The sequence below is a fragment of the Canis lupus genome, chromosome 27, assembly GCF_003254725.2.
Source record: "Canis lupus dingo isolate Sandy chromosome 27, ASM325472v2, whole genome shotgun sequence".
Classification (NCBI taxonomy): domain Eukaryota; kingdom Metazoa; phylum Chordata; class Mammalia; order Carnivora; family Canidae; genus Canis; species Canis lupus.
This window is the reverse complement of record NC_064269.1, coordinates 42,005,188-42,024,359: the sequence shown is the minus strand read 5'-3', so window position 1 is coordinate 42,024,359 and position 19,172 is coordinate 42,005,188. Positions and strand designations below refer to the sequence as shown.

General features: G+C 48.8%; 1 protein-coding gene across 5 annotated transcripts in view; it reads left to right on the top strand.

The window, feature by feature from the left end:
• TEAD4 (TEA domain transcription factor 4) overlaps positions 1-19,172 on the top strand; it is a 64,481-nt gene that overhangs the window by 17,913 nt on the left and 27,396 nt on the right. For 3 of the 5 annotated variants that reach the window (XM_049102312.1, XM_049102313.1, XM_049102311.1), the window contains exon 2: positions 7,865-8,123. The exons of the other annotated variants lie outside the window; for them this stretch is intronic. In XM_049102312.1, the coding sequence (XP_048958269.1) occupies positions 8,117-8,123 (7 nt within the window). In that variant the 5' untranslated portion in view covers positions 7,865-8,116. The remainder of the gene's footprint in view (positions 1-7,864; positions 8,124-19,172) is intronic. 5 annotated transcript variants of the gene reach the window in all.

The following is a 19,172-nucleotide window of genomic DNA, read 5'->3' as shown; positions in this document are numbered from 1 at the left end:
GGTGGGCTTTTGGGTGGGGCTGGGGACAGAACCAGAAGCCTTCCAGCCAGGCTCTGGAAGCCCAGCCAAGGATTATTTTTATTCCTCTGTTCATGGCACATGGCCCAGGCGTAACTCTGCCATCTGTCTTCACCTCCCGCTCTCGTCCTGGCAGGCCCATGGGGGTCAGTGTGGAGGCTGAGGGGAAGGAGGAGGAGTGGGGATCCTTCTCTGGGCTGGTGTTGGCTGAGCCTCCATTCTACTAGCTGCAGGGCCTAGGCTGTGTGGGAGGTTTGCCAGGTGAGGGGAGGCAGCTGCCAGGCCTGGGGCCATGGGTGGTGAGGCTGGGAGAGGCCAGCCACTGAGGGCTATGGCCTGGGGGCAGCAGGGCCACACAGGCCCAGGAGCAACTCCATTTCAGTAACAAATCCTGTGGCCTGGAGCCTTGGGTGACCCCCTGCCCTCCCTTTCCTGGGTCAGACCCAATCCTGGGAACATGAAGTACAGGTCCTCAGAGACCTCACTCATGAGGCAGTGTCTGACATGAATCTCTGCTTCCCCCTGGGTCTGGTGTTTGGTGGTTGTCTTGGGCCCAACTTCTACAGGGACTGAAGCTACTTGCTTCAACTGGCTGGTCTAGTTCAGTTCCGATGAAGGAAGGGCCCAGAGACTCTGGTTCTCAGAAGGGTTTGTGTAGTCTCGGGGAAGTTGGGCCTCACTCCTTTCTGGCCTCCATAGCACCTCTGCCTCTCTTGGGTATTCATCTGTGTTTAGTGCCGGGTCTCAAAAGCGAATCTAGGCTAAAGCCAGGACATGAAAAACCTTAATATTATTAATTAGTTAACATTGATCAATGTTAGGCATTAAGGCTTAAGGTATATGTGTCTATTAGGTCCACTTAGGACTTTAGACCTTCCAAATGAGGCAATATTTGTAATTTAGATAATGATGGTGACAATTAATATGGCTCTTACTGAGCACTGACTCTGTGTCAGGCCCTGTACTAGTTAACATCTGATCTTGTCGACTGGCATATGGGATATCTGTCCATGGCAGATCAGTTCTCCTTCTTTGAACAAAGCTACAGGTGAAAGTCTGGGTGGTTCATCTAAAGGCTACTTAGGAAAGCTCCTAGAGGAAGTGGAGGGTCTGGGCAGGGAGTGTGAGCCACAGACTGTAGGACGCAAAGGACTTTAGATCCCAGTCTGAGAAATGGGTGAATTTGACCATGGTCCCAGTTGCTTGTAACACTGGAACCAGAGCCAGTCTCTTGACTTCCAGACATTACACTTTCATTTTGCAAACCTCCAAAATAAATCCCAAAGGGATTAACATACAACTCCAGCTCTCCCTCTGGTGTGCCAAAGTCCAGACATTTACTGATATCTTTTTTGATTTCCTGACACTAAACACAGCACAGTTCATTCTCCCCACAGAGAACTCATTATTTCACAAAGGCCACTTTACAGATATCCATCCACTCCTTTGTTCATTCTTTTGTTCCCCCTCATTGTGCAGTATGCTGAGGACTTAAGTAGAGAAAGACAACAATCCCTGTCCTCATGGAGTCTGAGGTACTTTGAAGGAGGCAGTCCTTCCTGGGAGCTCGGGGGTCAGATATAGATAGTGTGGGGATCTGTTGGAGGACAGAGGGGAGTTCCTAGTCCAGACTTGAGGTTTGGGTCATCCTGCCAGAGGAAGTGACATTTTGGCTGGGCTTTAAAGATGAGTTAGGTGAAAGAGGGATGGGATGGAAGACTGCAGGCAGCACTTCTAGGTGTGGATAATGAGCTTGGCATGTTGGGGGTATCATTTGGGGGTTGGGGCTGGGGGTACAAAGAAGAAAGTATAGATGATAGTGCAGATGCATGAAAGGCATGGCCAGAGAGCAGGAATCAGCTGATGAAGGGCCTTATAAGGAGAGTCCGGGTGGCGCAGGTTTAGCACTGCCTTCAGCCCAGGGTGTGATCCTGGAGGCCCGGGATCAAGTCCCACGTTGGGCTCCCTGCATGGAGCCTGCTTCTCCCTCTGCCTGTGTCTCTGCCTCTCTCTCTCTCTCTCTCTCTGTTTCTCATGAATAAATAAATAAAATCTTAAAAAAAAAAAAGGACCTTATAAAGTCCTACTGTGGTGTGTGTCATTTTATCTAAGATCATGGAAAAGCCATTGAAAGATTTTAAGTAGAGGAATCACACAATCACATTTGTATTGTATAAAACACACTGTGGCTGCCATGAAAGATCATGTAGTCTACATGGGGTTGGCACGGTCACCCAGGTGAGGACTAGCAGATTAGCTTGGATTAGGGAGAGCTCTGAGATAGAGAAGTGGTTTCAGGAAGACTTTGAGGAGATAGGATGCAGTTAATTATTTATGGGAGATAAGAGGGAAAAGTCAGAATACCTCTTAGGTTTCTGGCCTCTGGGTAGATGGTGGTGTCATTTCCTGAGAGACCTGAGGGGGAGGAGGAGCAGGACTCCATGGCAAGCTGAAAATTTGATTTTGGAGGAGTTGAATTTGAAGAGTTTTGGAGAAGTCTGATTGGGCCTGCCTGGTAAGCAGTGCCGTATATAGCTAAACTCAAGAAGGACATACAGATTTGCGAATCAAAAATACACAATGGGAGTATAAGCCATGGGTGGGGATCCCCCAGGGGTTAGGAATGGGTGTTTAAAAGGAGAGGTCAGGGCAGAGCCTTGAAGAAAACACTTAGGGAATGGGTCTGGTGAAATAGGGGCCAAAGAGAAGAAAGAAGAGTGAAGAGAATGAGTTAAGACAACTTGAGAATGGTCTTTGTTTTAACTTGTGTTCTGAGATTTAGCTTGTTAAGTTCTGTGGAAGATCTTGTGGGATTATTAGTCATAATTTCATTGAACTTATGATTTTTTTAAATAGAGATTCAACGTCTTTATGATATTTTCCCATCCATGAACACCGTTTCCTCTCCATTTATTTAATATTCTCTGTCTTTGAAAACAGTTACAATTTTCTTTGTAAAGGCCTCATCTCTTGTTAGATTGATCAATAGTGAATTATGATTTCAGTTTCTAAATGGAATACTTTTTTTAACGGAATGCTTTTAAAAATTATATTGTCTAATACCTTATTTCTGATCATGAGAATGTAATTGTAATTTGTCAAATCCTTTCATTCAGTCTTCTACCATAATTCCTTACAATGACAGTTTACTTCTTCTAATCTTCACATCTCTTTTCCTATCCTACTGTGTTGGCTACGACTTCTATTACAGCGTGAGTATAAATGTTGAAAGTGAGCATTCTTTATCTTATTTCTGACTTTAGAGGTAATTCTTCTAGTGTTTGTTCAGTATGTGTTGTGCATGTAAAAGTTCTGGTCACCAATCCCAGCGTGTACGTGTTAGAGTGGAGTTGGGGTAGGGGCTGAAGACATTCTCACACCAATCAAGTCTCCAGCATGAGCTGGGTGTCCTACAATTCAGTTCGATTCTGACACTGTCTACCTGGAGGTAGTCATATCCCACAGGTTAAGGGCTTAGTCCCCCAAGACAGCTCCCTGACCCCAGACACCAGTGGCAAGATTTGAGGTTCCAATGATCCCTCCTTAGGTTCTATTGATTTGCTATAGTGGCTTATAGAATTCAGAGAAACACTTTACATACTAGATTACTGATTAATTATGAAAGTTAATATCTCAGGAACAGCCAGATGGAAGAGATGCTTAGGGCAGGGTTGGGGGAAGGGCATATTACTTCCGTGACCTCTTTAAGTATGTACCATTTTCCTCATATCTCCATGTGTTCACTGGCTCAGCAGTTCTCTGAATCCTCTCCTTTTGGGTTTTTTATGGAGGCTTCATTCCATAGGCACAAGTGATCAAACCACTGGCCATTGGCAATTACTTTAACATGTAGTCCCTCTCGCTCTCCTGGACTTTTTTTGGGGGAGGAGCTGGTGGTATGGGACTGAAGATTCCAGCCCTCTAATTACATGGTTGGTTCTCCTGGCCACCAGCCCTCATTCTTAGGTGCATTCCAAAAGTCACCACATTCACATAATAAGATACCTTTATCGCTCTCATCACTTAGAAAATCCCAAGGCTTTAGCAGCTCTGTGCTAGAAACTAGGGCAAAGACCAAATACACATTTCTTATTATAAATCACAGTATCACAGTGGGTTTCGGGAAGATACCATTTGTCACATTAAGGACATTTCTTTGTTTCTAGAGTTTGTTAAGGGTTTTTATTGTGGCTGGGTCTTGAATTTTATCAAAGTACCTTCTGAAATTATGGGTCAAAAACATGGTTTTTCTTGTGTGTGCATGCGTGCATGAGTGTGTATTATGTGACCAGATTTAGTCATAATCGTTGTTACTGTCTTCATAAAGTAAATACTGCTTAGATTCACTTTTACTTTTACCACCACTTTGTTCACCTTTCTTCCATGTATGTAATGTCTTTTCATACATACTTCCCTGTTTTTTTTCTTTTTTAGTGAGCGTGTTTAGTAGTAAGTTCTCTCCCATCTTTTTTTTTTTTTTAAGATTAAAAAAAAAATCTATTTGAGAGAGAGAAAGCATAAGTAGGCAGAGGGAAAGGGAGAAACAAGCTCCCTGACCTGCTGAGCACGGAGTCTAATACGGGTTCAATTCCAGGATCCCAGGATCATGACCTGAGCCCAAGGCAGATGCTTAATCAACTGAGCCACCCAGGCGCTCCAATTCTCTCCATCTTTGTCTGAAAATGCCTCTATTTAATGTTCACTCTTGAATGATATTTTGGTTGGGTTTTTTGTTGTTGTTGTTGTTGTTGTTGTTGGGTTTTTAATTTTAGGTTAACAGTTATTTTTTTTCTCAACAGTTTGGAGACATTTGCTTGGGTCCTTTAGTGCCACTATTGAGAAGTCCACTATCCATATATACAGTTAATGTCATATTCCTTCCTTTGTAGGTAATTTACCTTTTTTCGCTCTGGATGTTTTAAGATCTATTCTTTGTTCTTTGTATTCTGCAGTGTCCTTACAGTATGTGTTGATTTTATTTGAATTTTTCCTCATTAGGATTCAGTATAGTTCCTTAATTGGAAGATACATGTATTTGATTATTTCTGGAAATTTTTCTTGCCATTATCTTTCAAATGTTGTTCTACTTCATTTTCTGTATTCTTTCTGGAGTGCTAATTAGAAGTATTCTGAACTGCCTTATTTTGTTCTCCTTGCTCTTTATCACTTAAAAAAAATACATTTCTGAGTAATATCTTCAGATCTATCCTCCAGGTTGTTAATTCTTTCTCTAGCTGTGTCTAATGTGCTATTACTCTCAGTGAAACCATTGAATTTTAACTTTGGTGATGAAAATGTTTCTTTCTAAATGTTCTGTTTGGCTCTTTTTCCAGTCTGCTTTGTGTTTTTTGATAGTGTCTAATTCTTATGTTACCAATTCCTTGTTTAAGTCAATAATTATTTCAAACACCATCATATAATAGTTTTTATCTGATAGTTCAGTTATCTCTAGTTCTTGGGGCTCTAATCCTATTGGATCTTGATCATAGTAGATTGTTTCCTCTTATTACTTGCAACTTTGGATTTTGAGATCCTTTTTAGAAAGGCTTTATCTTTGGGACTTCTCTGCAATGGGTTAAGACTGTCTTTTCAGATATTTTTCAGTCGCGAACCACTATTTATTGTCATGAATTGGCTGGGAATTCCTGAATAATGTAAAATTCAAATCTCAAATCCACTTAAGGTTAAGGCAGGCCTTTGCTTACAAATATTTAGGAAAGACAGTTTTTCTTCTTCTTTTTTTTTTCCTAACCTAGGACTTAGGCCAAAACAGATGATCTTCCTTGTCATATTTTGTCAGTATTCTGCCTTTTCTTGGAGGATTGAGGTACGAGTTCCAACCTCCCTGTACAGGTCAGGTCTAAGCTGTCATCTGAGTAGCCATTGAAACCCAATGGCCTCATTACTAAGATTAACTTACCCCCTTGCCTCCCACGGCTATTAAATAAATTTTTAAAAGATTTTATTTATTCATGAGAGAGAGTTTTTGTTTTTTGTTTTTGTTTTTTGTTTTTTGTTTTGGCAGAGTACAAGTGAGTACAAGCAGGGGAAACAGCAGGCAGAGGGAGAAGAAGTGGAGCAGGGAACCTGATGCAGAGTTTGATCCCAGGACCCCGGGATCATGACCTGAGCCAAAGGGAGATGCTTAACCAACTGAGCCACTCAGGTTCCCCTTAAGGAAAACTTATTTTAACAGCCACAGAGAGGAAGCCAACATTTGGTATGCTGAAAGGGCAGAGAAGAAGACCCAGCTGCACTGTTGACTTACTGTATGAACTTGGGCCAGTCCTTAGGCTTCTCTGGGCCTCAGCAAGCCTAGGGGTTTCAGCTGGATTGCCTCTGGGGTTCCTGCTTTAAATTGTAATACTTCTCACCTCCTTCAGACTGCATGTCTGCCAGCAGCTTGGCCAGGTTCCTTGGAACTTCTACTCCCTCCGAGGTTGTACCCCCATCCCCAACTCCTCCTTTTCCTTCACTGTGGACATTGACCACACTCACCCTCATACCCACTACTTTGTGAAGAGCTGTGGGGTATGTGGGGCTTCGTGTATAGGGCAGGAAAAGACAATAAGGAATGCTCTGGGAAGGTCTTATCTCAGAGGGTCCTGGGTACAAGTAGGGTTGGGGAACTCAGGCACTTAAGACCCCCGGCCCTGTGCTTGGGCTAGTGGCAAAGGGCAGGGTTGCATTGTCAGCTTCTGGAGACACCAGCAAATCAACCCCGCAATAGCCCGAATATGGTAGAACCTGCCACAGCTGAAATCTTCCTTTGAAAAGAGCCCAAGCTGAGGATGGGGATGGGAGAATGGTGACCTGCATTTTATTTTGCATCCCTTTATTTTTAAATATACAATTTTGGTTGTAGTAAAAAACACATAAGATTGATCATCTTAACCATTTTTGAGTATATTAGTTTGGTAGTATTAAAAGTATATTCATGTTTTTGTGCGACAGATTTCCAGAACTTCATCTTGCAGAAGTGAAACTATGTACCCATTAAACAACAACCCTTCAATTCCCCCTCCCCGCGGCTGCTGGGAACCAGCATTCTATGCTCCGTGTATGATTTTGACTACTTTAATACCTCTTATAAGTGGAATCATACAGCATTTGTCTTCCTGTGGTTGGCTTTTTTCACTCAGCATAATGTCCATGAGGTTCATCCATGCTGTAGCATATGACAGACTGTTCTTGCTTTTTAATGCTGAATAACATTCCATTTGTGTATATAGCACATTTGGTTTATCCCTTCATCTGTCCACAGACATTTGGTCTGCTTCTACCTCTTGGTTATTGTGAATAAAGCTGCTGTGAACATGGTGTACAAATATCTCTTCAGGACCCTGCTTTCAGTTTTTTTGGATCTATATCCAGAAGTGGAATTGCTGGATTGAATGGTAGTTTTTTTGTTTAAGTCTTGAGGAACCTCCATACCTTTCTGTAATGGTTACTATTTTATGTTTCTACCAATAGTGCACAATAGTTTGCATCCTTCTGGCTCCTTGTTGACTTGAGGCCAGAACGTCTGTTGGTCCTTGGTCCATGTCTCCTACTTCTCAGCCCTATTTTAGGGTTCTTAGAGCTATGCTCAGAGAATGCCTGGGCCATTGTGCCCATCCAACAGGGTGTGAAGCTGGGATCTACAGAGGGGAAATGGCCTGCTGTAGATTCCAGGCCTCCCCATCCTCCTAGACCTTTCACTTCACTCTTTAGCCTTCCCCTCCACGTTCCTGTGCTGTGGATGGCCAAGCAAGGAAGAGCGAATGATTCTAGGGCTTGGCACTCCTCGGGGTGTCCTGTCCCACGGCCACAGAGTCCTTCCTCCAGTGCTGTGGTTTCTGTCCAGACAGGTCCAACGGGCGCTCCTCCAAGCGGAGCCTTGGAGGGCAAGGCCGGCACCATTACCTCCAACGAGTGGAGCCCTCCTAACTCCCCTGAGGGGAGCAACGTCTCTGGGGGCAGCCAGGCGTTGGACAAGCCCATCGACAATGACGCGGAGGGTGTGTGGAGCCCAGACATCGAGCAGAGCTTCCAGGAGGCCCTGGCCATCTACCCACCTTGTGGCCGGCGCAAGATCATCCTGTCAGATGAGGGCAAGATGTACGGTAAGGAGCCTGTTGATGTGGGGTCCTGCCCTCATGGTCCGACTCTGAAAATTGGGCCTAGGCAAGGGGTGGGCTGCACAGTAGTCTTGGTGTTCTCCAAGTAATGGTGGGGGGGAATGACCTCTGGAGCATTTATCAAGTGGAAGCTGTCCTTCTGTGCTGGGTTCCCAAGGAGTGGCGGGTGTGTGAGGAGAAGCCTTGGAGTGGGTGAGAAGCTGTGGTAGTAGGAGACTTGGGAAGAGCGAGAACACTCCTGCTCCTCCCAGACTGGGGAGCAGACTGGGGAAATTCTATAAGCTGCCCCCAGGCAAATGCTTTGTCAGCTTCCAGCTCCCCACCCTTGGCCTTGAAGGGAGGTTAGGAAGGTGGTTACTGGACTCATTCATTCCCTCATTCATGTGCTCACTCTGTCATGAGCCTTCTGTGGGTCAGGCCTAGCTGGGGAAGATCTGGCCCCTGCTCACAGTAGGCAGGGGCAGGGGGAGGTGAGCACATGTGTAACAGTGCTGCAAGGCAGATGCGGAGTGTCCCAGGAGACGGTCAAGCAGAGTGCTGTAGACCTTTCACTCAGGAAAGGTCCTGTCCAGCTCTGAGTGATCTGGAAAGGCTTGATCTTTGGGAGTGGCTAAGGATACGGAACATACAGACATACTTTGTGGCCAGGAGTCATGTGGAAGGGACCAAGCAGTCTGCCCGGGGTTGTGCCTTTGGATGGGAAAGTAGAACAACACCAAAAACTGAATAGCTGTTGGAAGGCCCAGGTCAGGCTTCCATTCCCCATAAACCCCCAGCTTGAAACAGGTCTTGGGAGGATTTCTGTAACGGGCAGTCCTGACAACAGAGGGCGCTGCCCTGGCTCCCAGCAAGATGGCTCCAGGCCAGGTGCCCACCCGCCCCCAGGGTTTCCATTCAAGTTCTGTCTCCTATCCAGCGTGGGTCTGCCCCAGCCCCCAAGATTGAGACTCTGTCAGCTGTGTGAGAGGCTCGTGAGGGCTGGCCATATTCGTCTCCAGGGGCTGCTATAAGAAATGACTACAAACAGGGCAGCCCGGGTGGCTCAGTGGTTTAGCACCACCTTCGGCCCAGGCGTGATCCTGGAGTCCTGGGATCAAGTCCCACGCCAGGCTCTCTGCATGGAGCTTGCTTCTCCCTCTGCCTGTGTCTCTGCCTCTCTCTGTGTGTCTCTCATGAATAAATAAATAAAATCTTTTTTAAAAAAATGACTACAAACAGATGGCTTAACCCAGCAGAAATGTATTTTCTCACAGTTCAGAAGTCTGTAGTCAGGGTGTCTATAGGGTTGGTTTCTTTGGGGAGTTCTGAGAGAGGATCTGTTCCAGCCTCATAGTTTCTGCTGCTCGCTCACAAGCTGTGGCCCTCCTTGGCTTGTAGCTGCATCACTGCAGTCTGTGTCTGTGTTGTCACTCGGCCATCTTCCTGGTGTGTCCTCACCTCTTCTTATAAGGGTACTAGTCACTCCTAATCCAGTGTGATCTCATCTTGGTACAAGTGTAAAGATCCTGGTTCCATATAAGGCACATTCTGAGGTTCTGAGTGGACAGGAGCTCGGGGAGGACACTGTTCCAGACAGTTCAGGTAGATCGAACCCATGTCCTCTTTGGTACCACCTTGGGGCACCACAGGGCCCTCACAGCCCCTAGCACTCATCCTTTACCTGTTGTCTTCCCTACAAGGCCACAGTAAATCTTTCTTTTTCTTGTGGGGGAAGCAAGGTCCATGCTAGCTGGACCCTGGGTCTCATCCTCAGGTACCAGTTATAAGTGTGCATCTCTCCTCACCAGCCCCACTGCTGTGGCTTTGCTAGGTCCCCACAGAGTCTCTCTTATTTCTGTGGCATCTGTGCCTTCTTTCGGCCACCCTAGGCCACCCCTACTCTAACCACGTCCTGCTTTAGTGGTTGTTTCTTACTTTTGGACCCTATGGAAGCTTCATGGCGAAGACAGCTAAGTGTGTGGAGCTCCTGGTTGGGGTGCCAGGTGCGTGATCAAATGCTTTATTAGGTTATTCCCATGGAGCTGGAGAGGAATGGAGAACTGGTATCCTGGGCTCTCTCTGCTACTTTGGTGGAGAGCGGGATGGGTATTGATGCAGAGCTGAGGTGTGAAGGTGTGAGGGAGTGGGGAGGGCTGTCTAGGTCTCTCAGTGGGAAGCCATGACACTTTGCAAGATACATCTTTGTACTTTAAGGAACAAGTTTTCTGGCAAACACAAGTGGCCAAGAGGTGTTCAGCAGAAGGAGAAAGCTGAGGGTGCTGCGGGTACCAGGGTTGGGGGGTGGCGATGACAATTTGGCAGAATGAGCAGACATTTATTGGAGTGCCATGGTAGACCAGACTTTGAATGCTGAGATGGCTTTGTGTGTGTGTGTGTGTGTGTGTGTGTGTGTGGTATAATATATAGTATGTAATATTTATTCTCTTTTTCTTTTTTTTTTTAAAGATTTTATTTATTTATGAGAGACCGAGAGAGGCAGAGACATAGGCAGAGGGAGAGGCAGGGTCCATGCAGGGAGCCTGATGTGGGACTCGATCCCGGGACTCCAGGATCCTGGGCCAAAGGCAGATGCTCAACTGCTGAGCCACCCAGGCGTCCTAAAATTTATTCTCTTAACAATTTTTAAGTGTATAGTTTGGTGGCGTAAGGTACACTTACGTTGTGCAACTACCAGCACCATCCTTCTCTGAGGCTCCATACCCACTAAACACTAACTCTCATTCCCTCCTCCTCCCAGCCCCTGACACTCCCTCCCCTTCTGTCTTGTGGATGTGACTGCTCTAGGTACCCCACAGAAGTGGGTTAGTTCACTTGGCATCACATCCCCAAGGTTCTTTCGTGTTTTAGCCTATAGCAGAACTTCCTTTCTCCAACTAAATAACATTTCACTGTATGAATAGCCCACCTTTTGTTTATCTGTTCACCTGCAGTAGACATTTGGGGGGTGCTTAGTTAGTTTTATTCAGTTGTTATGGGTAGATAATTTCTCTCCCCGCTTCACCTATAGAGGACTTGGGTTAAGAGACTTCCTTGTTAGTCAGCAGACCATTGTGACTGACCCAGTTGGGAAAAGGCATGCCTGCAGCCCTCTGGCAGGCCTTGGATTGGAATTCTGTTTGGCCAAAGGGAGCCCTTGGGTGGCCGGGAAGGAGGATGGAAACGGTGTTTGGCCCATATTGTTTGTGGCAGACAGGGAGGGGTGGGGTCACACAGGGAGGAAGGGAGGGGAGGGGCAGGGGCCAGGAGCCTCTGAATTCTGCCCAGGAAGACAAGAGCTGGCAGTGGTCTCTGACGTCCTTTATCTCCTCAGTCTTTTTAAGGGAGAGGAAGGAGGAATTGTAACTTCTGGTTGCAGATGCAGGGATAGAAGCTCAGAGAAGCCAAGAGTTTCTCCCAGAGTCTATCGGGTAGTCAGAACCAGTTACCCCACCCCCAGCACAGTGCTCCCCCATCACCCCGGATGGCCTTTGTGTGCTTTGTGAAGCCAGCTGCCCATCTGCCCCTCTCCTCCCTGTACCCGCCTTCTGCTTGGCCCAGCCTCCAGGTGGGTCAGGCTCAGGGCAGGGGCACTGGAGGCTGCTCCTCAGTGTCTGGTGACTCACCAGCCCCCATGGCACCTGTCCTCCCAAGTACAGATCCTGCTAGGGTCCAGACACTGGCTGGTCCCCGTCTCTTCTTACCAGGCGTGGGGGCTGAGCCAGGGCAGGACCGTGCAGGGAGCTGGTGAAGGGGCCCTGAGCAGGGGCTGCCGTCCAGCTGGGAGGTATATATAGCTCTGAGCTCAGCCCCATGTGTGGGATGGGACCCCGGGAGGTGGAGGAACAGGGACAAGCTGCCAAACTGACTCAGACTCATCTCACTTTGCTCCCGTCTGTCTTCTCATCTTCCCTCGGGGGACCCACTCTTGCCATCCTCCAGGGCCCCGGCCCCGTCTTGGACCCTGAGAGCCCTGGCCTGTACGCATCCCGCTTCCTGCAGTCAGAGGCTGTGGGTTTGTTTTCCAGGTGGGCCAGCCCTGTGGGAATAAGCAGGCATGGGGAGGCCTCTGGCAGGCAGAAGAGCAGGCTGGTTCCAGGGTGTCTAGAGGACAAATCCAGACCTGGAGACTCCAAGGATGGGGATTAGCCCTGTTCCCAGCTCTGGCCCCCTTACAGCCTGAGTGGGACACTCAGGAAGGCCAGGCAGACGTGCAGATAACATGCGGAGCTGCAGGACAGATTAGCGCCTGTTACTTCTGAGCCGAGCGTCCCACACTGTGGACAGGCTCCGGGGCCAGGGCTGCTAGCCGCGGCTGCCCTCATTTTTGCCATGTCACTGTGTGGCCCTGGCCCTGCCGTGCTGGTAACTCTGACCCCCTTCGGCCGGCCTGGCCTCTGGCCCCGTGGGCAGGTGGTGGGGAGAGGTGAGGGTGGAGCGACTTCTCACCCCCAGCTGCCCACACACTCCCTCCCCCCCCCCGCCCCCCCAGCTCTGGCTTGCCTTCTCTGTTCCCGCTTCCTGCAAGAGGGCTGCCTGGCTCTGTGTTCCCTTCGCATCCATTCCTTCCTGCCCGCCGCGCTCTGGACTCTCCCAGCTCTCGTGGTCTCTCTTCCCTCTCTCTGCCTCTCCTCTCCTCACCTTCTCTGTTGTCTCGCTGGGTGCCTGTGCCGCAGCTTCTCATTCCCATTAGCAGCCAGGCAGCTCGTGTGCAGCGGGATCCCACTGCCTGTGCCGGGCTGGGGCCTAGGGCTGTGGCCTTTGTTCTCCACGACTTCCTGGGGCAGCAGAGGGGCAGGAGAAATGCCTTGGAAAGCAAACTCATGGCCCTTATGTTGTATGTAGTGTCACCCAGAGTGCTAGGTTATCTTGGAAGTTTTCTGGAAGGAAGAAGAGCATGAGCAGGGTAGAGGAAGGGTTATGCTCCGGGAAGGGGGAAAGAGTGAGCACTGGCCCAGAGGTGGGATTCTGTGTGGTAGTTTTGGTGGGCCATCTGGGCAGGTGCTGTGATGACTGTCCAGGGGTTTAAGGGACCCTGTTTTGGATGAGTCACACAGCTAAGGAGAGGCAGAGTAGGGACTAGGCCCAGGTCACTGAGATTATGGGACAGCAGTCAGCAGTGTCATCTGAGCTTCTGCCCCCTGCCTCTGCCGTGTTTCTTGGATCCTCCACTACCCTTTGTTCTGTCGTCCTGCGGTTTCTGGATCCTTCCACGTCCCTTCTCTGGCCTATAACACTGACTTCACGCTTCTAGAGGTCTGATGATATGACCCTCAGTTCAGACTTGGTCTGTGTCAGCAGCTGGTATGGCCTTGGGCTAGTGGCCTCACCCTTCTCAGCTTCTGCTCCTCATTTGTAAAACTGGGGAGCAGTGATAATAATGCCACCTTTTTGTTTGGTTTTGGTTACATTCATTTATTTGTTATTGTGGGAAGATATACATCACATAAAATTTACCACTGTAAGCATTTTTTTTTTTTAAGATTTTATTTACTTATTCATGAGAGACAGAGAGAGAGAGAGAGAGAGGCAGAGACACAGACAGAGGAGAAGCAGGCTCTATCCAGGAAGCCCGATATGGGACTTGATCCTGGGACTCCAGGATCATGCCCTGGGCCAAAGGCAGGCACCAAACCGCTGAGCCACCTGGGATCCCCCACTGTAAGCATTTTAAGTTACAGTTCGGCAGGATTAAATTCATTTCATTTTGTGACAGTGCCATCACTACCATCTATCTCCAGAACATTGTCATCCTCCCAAACTGAAACTCTGCAGCCATTAAACACTGACTCTTTGTCTACTCACCTGTCCACCAGCCCCAGTAAATTCTGTTCTGTTTCTGTATGTACGATTTTCCTGTTCTTGGTACCTCATGGAAGTAGAGTCAGTCATACAATATGTGTCCTTTTGTCACTGGCTTATTTCACTTAGCAACAGTGTCCCCAAGGTTCACACACGTAGTGACCTGTGTCAGAACTTTTTTTTTTTCCAGAACTCCATTTTTTATAGCTGAACGATACTCCTTTGCACGCATGTACCACATTTTATGTCTCCATTTACCTACTGATGGACAGTCCACCTCTCAGCTGTTGTGAATGGTGCTGCTATGAGCATGCATGTACGGGTATCTGAGTCCCTACTTTCGATTCTTTTGGGTACATACCTAGAGATGAAATTACTGGATCATATGGTAACTGTGCTTTTTGAGGAAGCGCCAAACTGTCTTCCAGTGGCTGCCCCCTTTCGTGTTCTACCAGTAATGCGCAAGGATTCTGATGTCTTCACATGTTTGCCAACATTTTCCGTGGGTTTTTTTTTTTTTTAATGGTCATCCTTGTGGTGTGGAGTGGTTATCTTGGTTCTGATTTGCATTTCCCTAATGATTAGTGATGTTGAGCCCCTTTTCATGTGCTCATTGGAAGAAGACATTACCTTTTAGTGTGACCGCAGGGATGAGAGAAAATGGAAGTGCCCAGTGAGCAGCAGTGGGATGTAGAACTGAATGGGACATGTCCTCTACCCTCCAGGAGCTCAAATTTTAGTGAGGGAGGAAGACTGGAGCTCCAGTGATGTTAGCCAAAGACTTATAGAAAGGCACAGACCCCTGTGCATGGGGAATTGCCATGGGGAGTGGGCACGCGCACTTGGGTACCAGGGCCGGCTTCTTGGGATGGTGGCCTCGAAGATGCGAGTCGGATTTCACTGGAAGCCTCAGAGCCCCTGAGGGACAAATGGTGGTACTAGCTCGGATGTCAGGCCTAATCACTGCCTTCACAGGCTGCAGGCAGAAGTTTCTTGTCCAGAAATAGACTCCCCCTCCAGCTGCAGGTGTTTATAGCTTCAGCTGATCCCTGGACAGAGAGGCCCCCAGGCCACCGGGGTTAGGGCTGGTCGTGGAGGGTGGCTGGCTTCCTCCCCTGGGTCTCAACCTGCCAGGGTGAAGTGGAGAGCTCGTTAGAAGGGCTCGCTCCCGGCTTGCTCCCATGAGAGGCCTCTGATGAGCTCAAACCCCACAAATTTCTGTAGGTCTGTCTCCTCTCGTGTGGAGCAGGGCTCTGCCTTCAGGTTCTCAGCTTTTTCCACTTCTGAAAACTAATAGCATTCATTATAAGGCCTTGTTAACAACGTAACAGTAGCAGCTGACTTCGCTGACCTTCTGCTAGGTGGTAGGTGCTTTACTTCCTTTACACCGTTTAGTATATTTACAGCTTGGAGGGAAGGCTGGTGCAGAGTGGGGAGGCTATGCAGAGAGAATGAGGTGCAGAAATGATCCGTCCCAGACGGGGTTGTGCAGATGGGATAACATGTGGTAGCATGTGGCCAATGAGAAGCCTGGGGTGGCTGGTGGGTACGTGTGACGCCATGTGTGGGATTAGGAGGAGGTGGTAGAGACTGTGTAGACCCTGTATTGGGAAGGCCCCCGCCCTCAGCCTGTGCTTAGGCCAAGGCTTCCCTTTGTCCATTGGCTGCCTTTGCCCATGGTGGGGTTGGGGTGGAGCCGTGGATGTCAGCTGGGGCTGTTGGACACATATCCTCTAACAGATGGGCCACAGTCTGGCGGGGGCGTCCTTTCCAGCCCCACCCAAGCCCACTCCCGGGGTTGGCCAAGGCCACCTGCCACACTGTAATGCCCAGTTGCCCTCTTGGCCCCGCCGAGGTCCAGGCTGGCCTCCCGCTGCCCCAGCATGCAGTCTCTGCACTGGAGGGGAGAGGAAAGGCCTGGTTTGGAGCAGCAAGTGGCAGAGCTGGGGCAAGGGTATAGATCTCTTCCCTTCCCACTAAACTGATCTGGAGTTTCTACTAGTTTCTTACCGCCCTTGCTCTTTGCTGGTCTTCACTGCAGTTTCAGGGCTCTGCTTCTGAGCACATGCTCCCTACTTCTCTCCACGTCTTCCTTCAACTTTGTGGCTTCCTGATATCCACATCATCCATGACATTGTTGGCTTCTATCAGCTGTGGGTATCACCGGTCATGAGCGAGTGAAAATAGGTGGGCAGGCTCTTAGGTCCAAATAGCTCTTCCTCCAGGAGCTGGGTCAGGGCGAGGGGCAGTTGGACATAGCTGAGGGCTTACTTCATGCCAGGACCCAGGGAATCGGGGGATTGATCCAGAGGGAGGAGCCTGGTAGTGTCTTACAGAGGCAGCTCCCAGCCCAGCCAACGGAGGACAGCCATTGTATCATAGTCGTGAAGCCATGGAACGGTGTGTTCTCATAGCACCTGGGACAATAACAAACTGTGTGACTTTCAATAAATCATTCCCCTCTCTGGGCCACAGTTACTTCTTCATTAGGCAGCATAAGACCTCTGGGGTCAGCAGGTCTGGCCCTGGCTTCTGGGAGAGATGGCCCTCACTCCCACATTAAATAGAAGTCATATTGTGTGATCCTGAAGAAACAGGCTCTGGAACCAGATGAGATGGGTGTCAGTCTCAACCGACACACTTGGCCTGTGACCCTGAACAGCTCTCTGGGCCTCTGTGTACCTAGATTTCCCAGTGTGTAGAAGGTGGTAGTAGCAGCTATTAGAGCCCCTGTGAGCACTGAAAAGGAGCACGCAGACACAACTATCCCAGTGCACAGTCTGTATTTGTACAGGTACCAGTGCACGGACGTGCTCAGTAAATGCTCACGACTGTAACTCCTGTTACAAGAGTGAGGGAAGCGGTAGCAGCTCCCCATATAAGTGTGAAGCCTGGATTAGACGCCAGCTGGCCCGGAGGCAGCAGAATGGCCGGGGTGACCTCCGAAGCACCCTGGTGGCAGGAAGGAAGCTGGTCGGCCCCTTGTGGCTCAGCACACCCACAGAAACCCAGCACTTCGCTCCTACCCAGGGGAGTTCTCAACTCCCAGCATCACCTCTGATACGCAGAACGAGGCTGGGTGGAATAATGTCTGAGATGAGCCAGTAAGGGAGAAGATGATGGAAGAATACAGACAGCTGAGCCCCCTTGGGTCTAGCTCCTGTGGCTTCCGCTGCTGGCCTCTTGCCCACGCCAACATGGCCTCTGTAGTAGCAGAGCTCCTGAACCCTGCAGCAGAGGGCAGACGTCGTTGTGGGACCAGGAGGGGCTCTGCTTCATGACCTGGGGCTCCTTGCACAGGAGACGAGTCATCTCCAATCTCCAATGTGTGGAGTAAAGGTCTCAGCCCCTGGTGGGCACGGGCCTCCCTCGCTGCTGCTCGCTGTTAAGGAAGGCCCACTGCGTACAGAGGCCAGGAGCCTACCCCGTGTTGGAGGGCAGTTCTGTTAACTGAGCATCTTCTTGTTGCTGGGCACCCGCTGTGCCACCAGTGGTGGCTGAGCCAGTGCTGAGACCCACGCAGTTAGTGTTAGATGGGCTGGTGGATGCGCTGGGGGAGACTTTCTGGTAATAGGTGTGATTGCCCACCTTTGTACAGGCAGGAGGGTGGTGTGCTGTGAGGTTAATGAGGCTAATGCTTGGGGACCATCACTTGCACGTCCCCCTTCCAAGTCCCTCATCTTTTTATTTGTAATTTAAAATTTGTCAATTAGTTCTATTGGAGTATAGTTGCCATACAGTGAACTATACATATTTGAAGTGGACCATTTGGTTAAGTTTTGACAGATGTAAACACCTGTGAAGCCAGTTTCTCTGTCAAGACAGTGAACATATATCTATCTTAACCTAAAATGACCTTACCTATTTATATTTTAAATTCTTTTTCTCAAAGAGAGCCTTCCAAGTTTTAGGTGCTTTAGGCCACACAGAAATCTGGATAAGCTCCTGAGTAGGGAGGGTCAAATGAAACCAGGATAAGAAAGCACTTTAACAATTATGTTAGACTAATCAGAAATAAAAGGTTATTTGTGTACCTTACCTGTAGTAGGCTAAAATCCCTCATGGGATGTCTGGCCAGCATCTTATCACTGTTCCCTTTTCATGCATCTAACAGATACATATTAGGAGCCTACTACAGAAAACTGCAGGCAGCATTCTAGGTGTTGGGCATGAACAAGTGAATAAACAGACAAAAATCCCTGTTCTCAGGAGCTTTCCTGCTGCTAGGAGTGGGGGTGGGGGAGGCAGTGCTCTGAGTGAGTAAGCAGATCCCAGGTGTGTGAGAAGGTGCTCGGGAGAGCAGTAGAGATGCTGGGTGGGTGGAGGCTGACCTCAGCTTTCAGCGGAGTATTCAGGAAGCTGTCTCTAACACGGTGCCACCTGAGCAAAAGAGGTGTTGGAGCAGGAAGGTAAGAGAGGGGTGGGCCATGTGTGGGCTGAGAACACGGCACGCCATGTTAAGAATAGGCTGAGAGCAGGGGATCCAGGTAGAAGGTTATTGTCAAAGTTGAGGCCAGACAGGACAGGAGCCAGACAGGACCGTGGAGGGTGAGGTGGTGAGAGGTGGCGAGATTCTGGAGATACATTTGACCTTTGAACAACATGGGCATTAGAGGTACCAACCTCCACCCCACCCCCCCAGACACAGTGACAATCCACATATAACTTGACTCCCCCAAAACTTAACTACAAATAGCCTGCTGCTGACGAGAGCCTTACGATAATATCAACTGTCCATTAACATGTTTTGTATGTCCTACGTATTGTGTCCTGTATGTTTACAATAAAGCGAGCTAGAGGAAGGAGAATGTTACTAAGAAAATCATAAGGAAGGGAAAATATGTGTCTGGTACTGTACTGTATTTATTGAAAATGATCTGTGTTGTAAGTGGACCCACACGGTTCAAACCCATGTTCCTCAAGGGTCTGCTGTCAAGATTGGCTGACAGGCTCACTCATTCATTCATTCGACAGATAGGGTGGATTTTAGAGATGCAGGCCTGAATGGTGATGTGACCCCTTGCTCTGAGGTGTGGAGAATCTAACACACAAGATGGAACTGCACACAGGTGTGGGCTAGAGAGGCAGCACCAGGCACGGGTGGCCTCTGAGGCCACTTAGACGCCTGTCCCCTGCCCTTCCCAGCAGCAGCCTCCCTCAAAAGTGTGCCCTCTGGTGCTGTCATCAACCTCCTGGCTCTCAGGAGCCCTCTGTCTTCCCCTCACTCCCAGGCTGGGCCCTGAGCTAGACTACTCA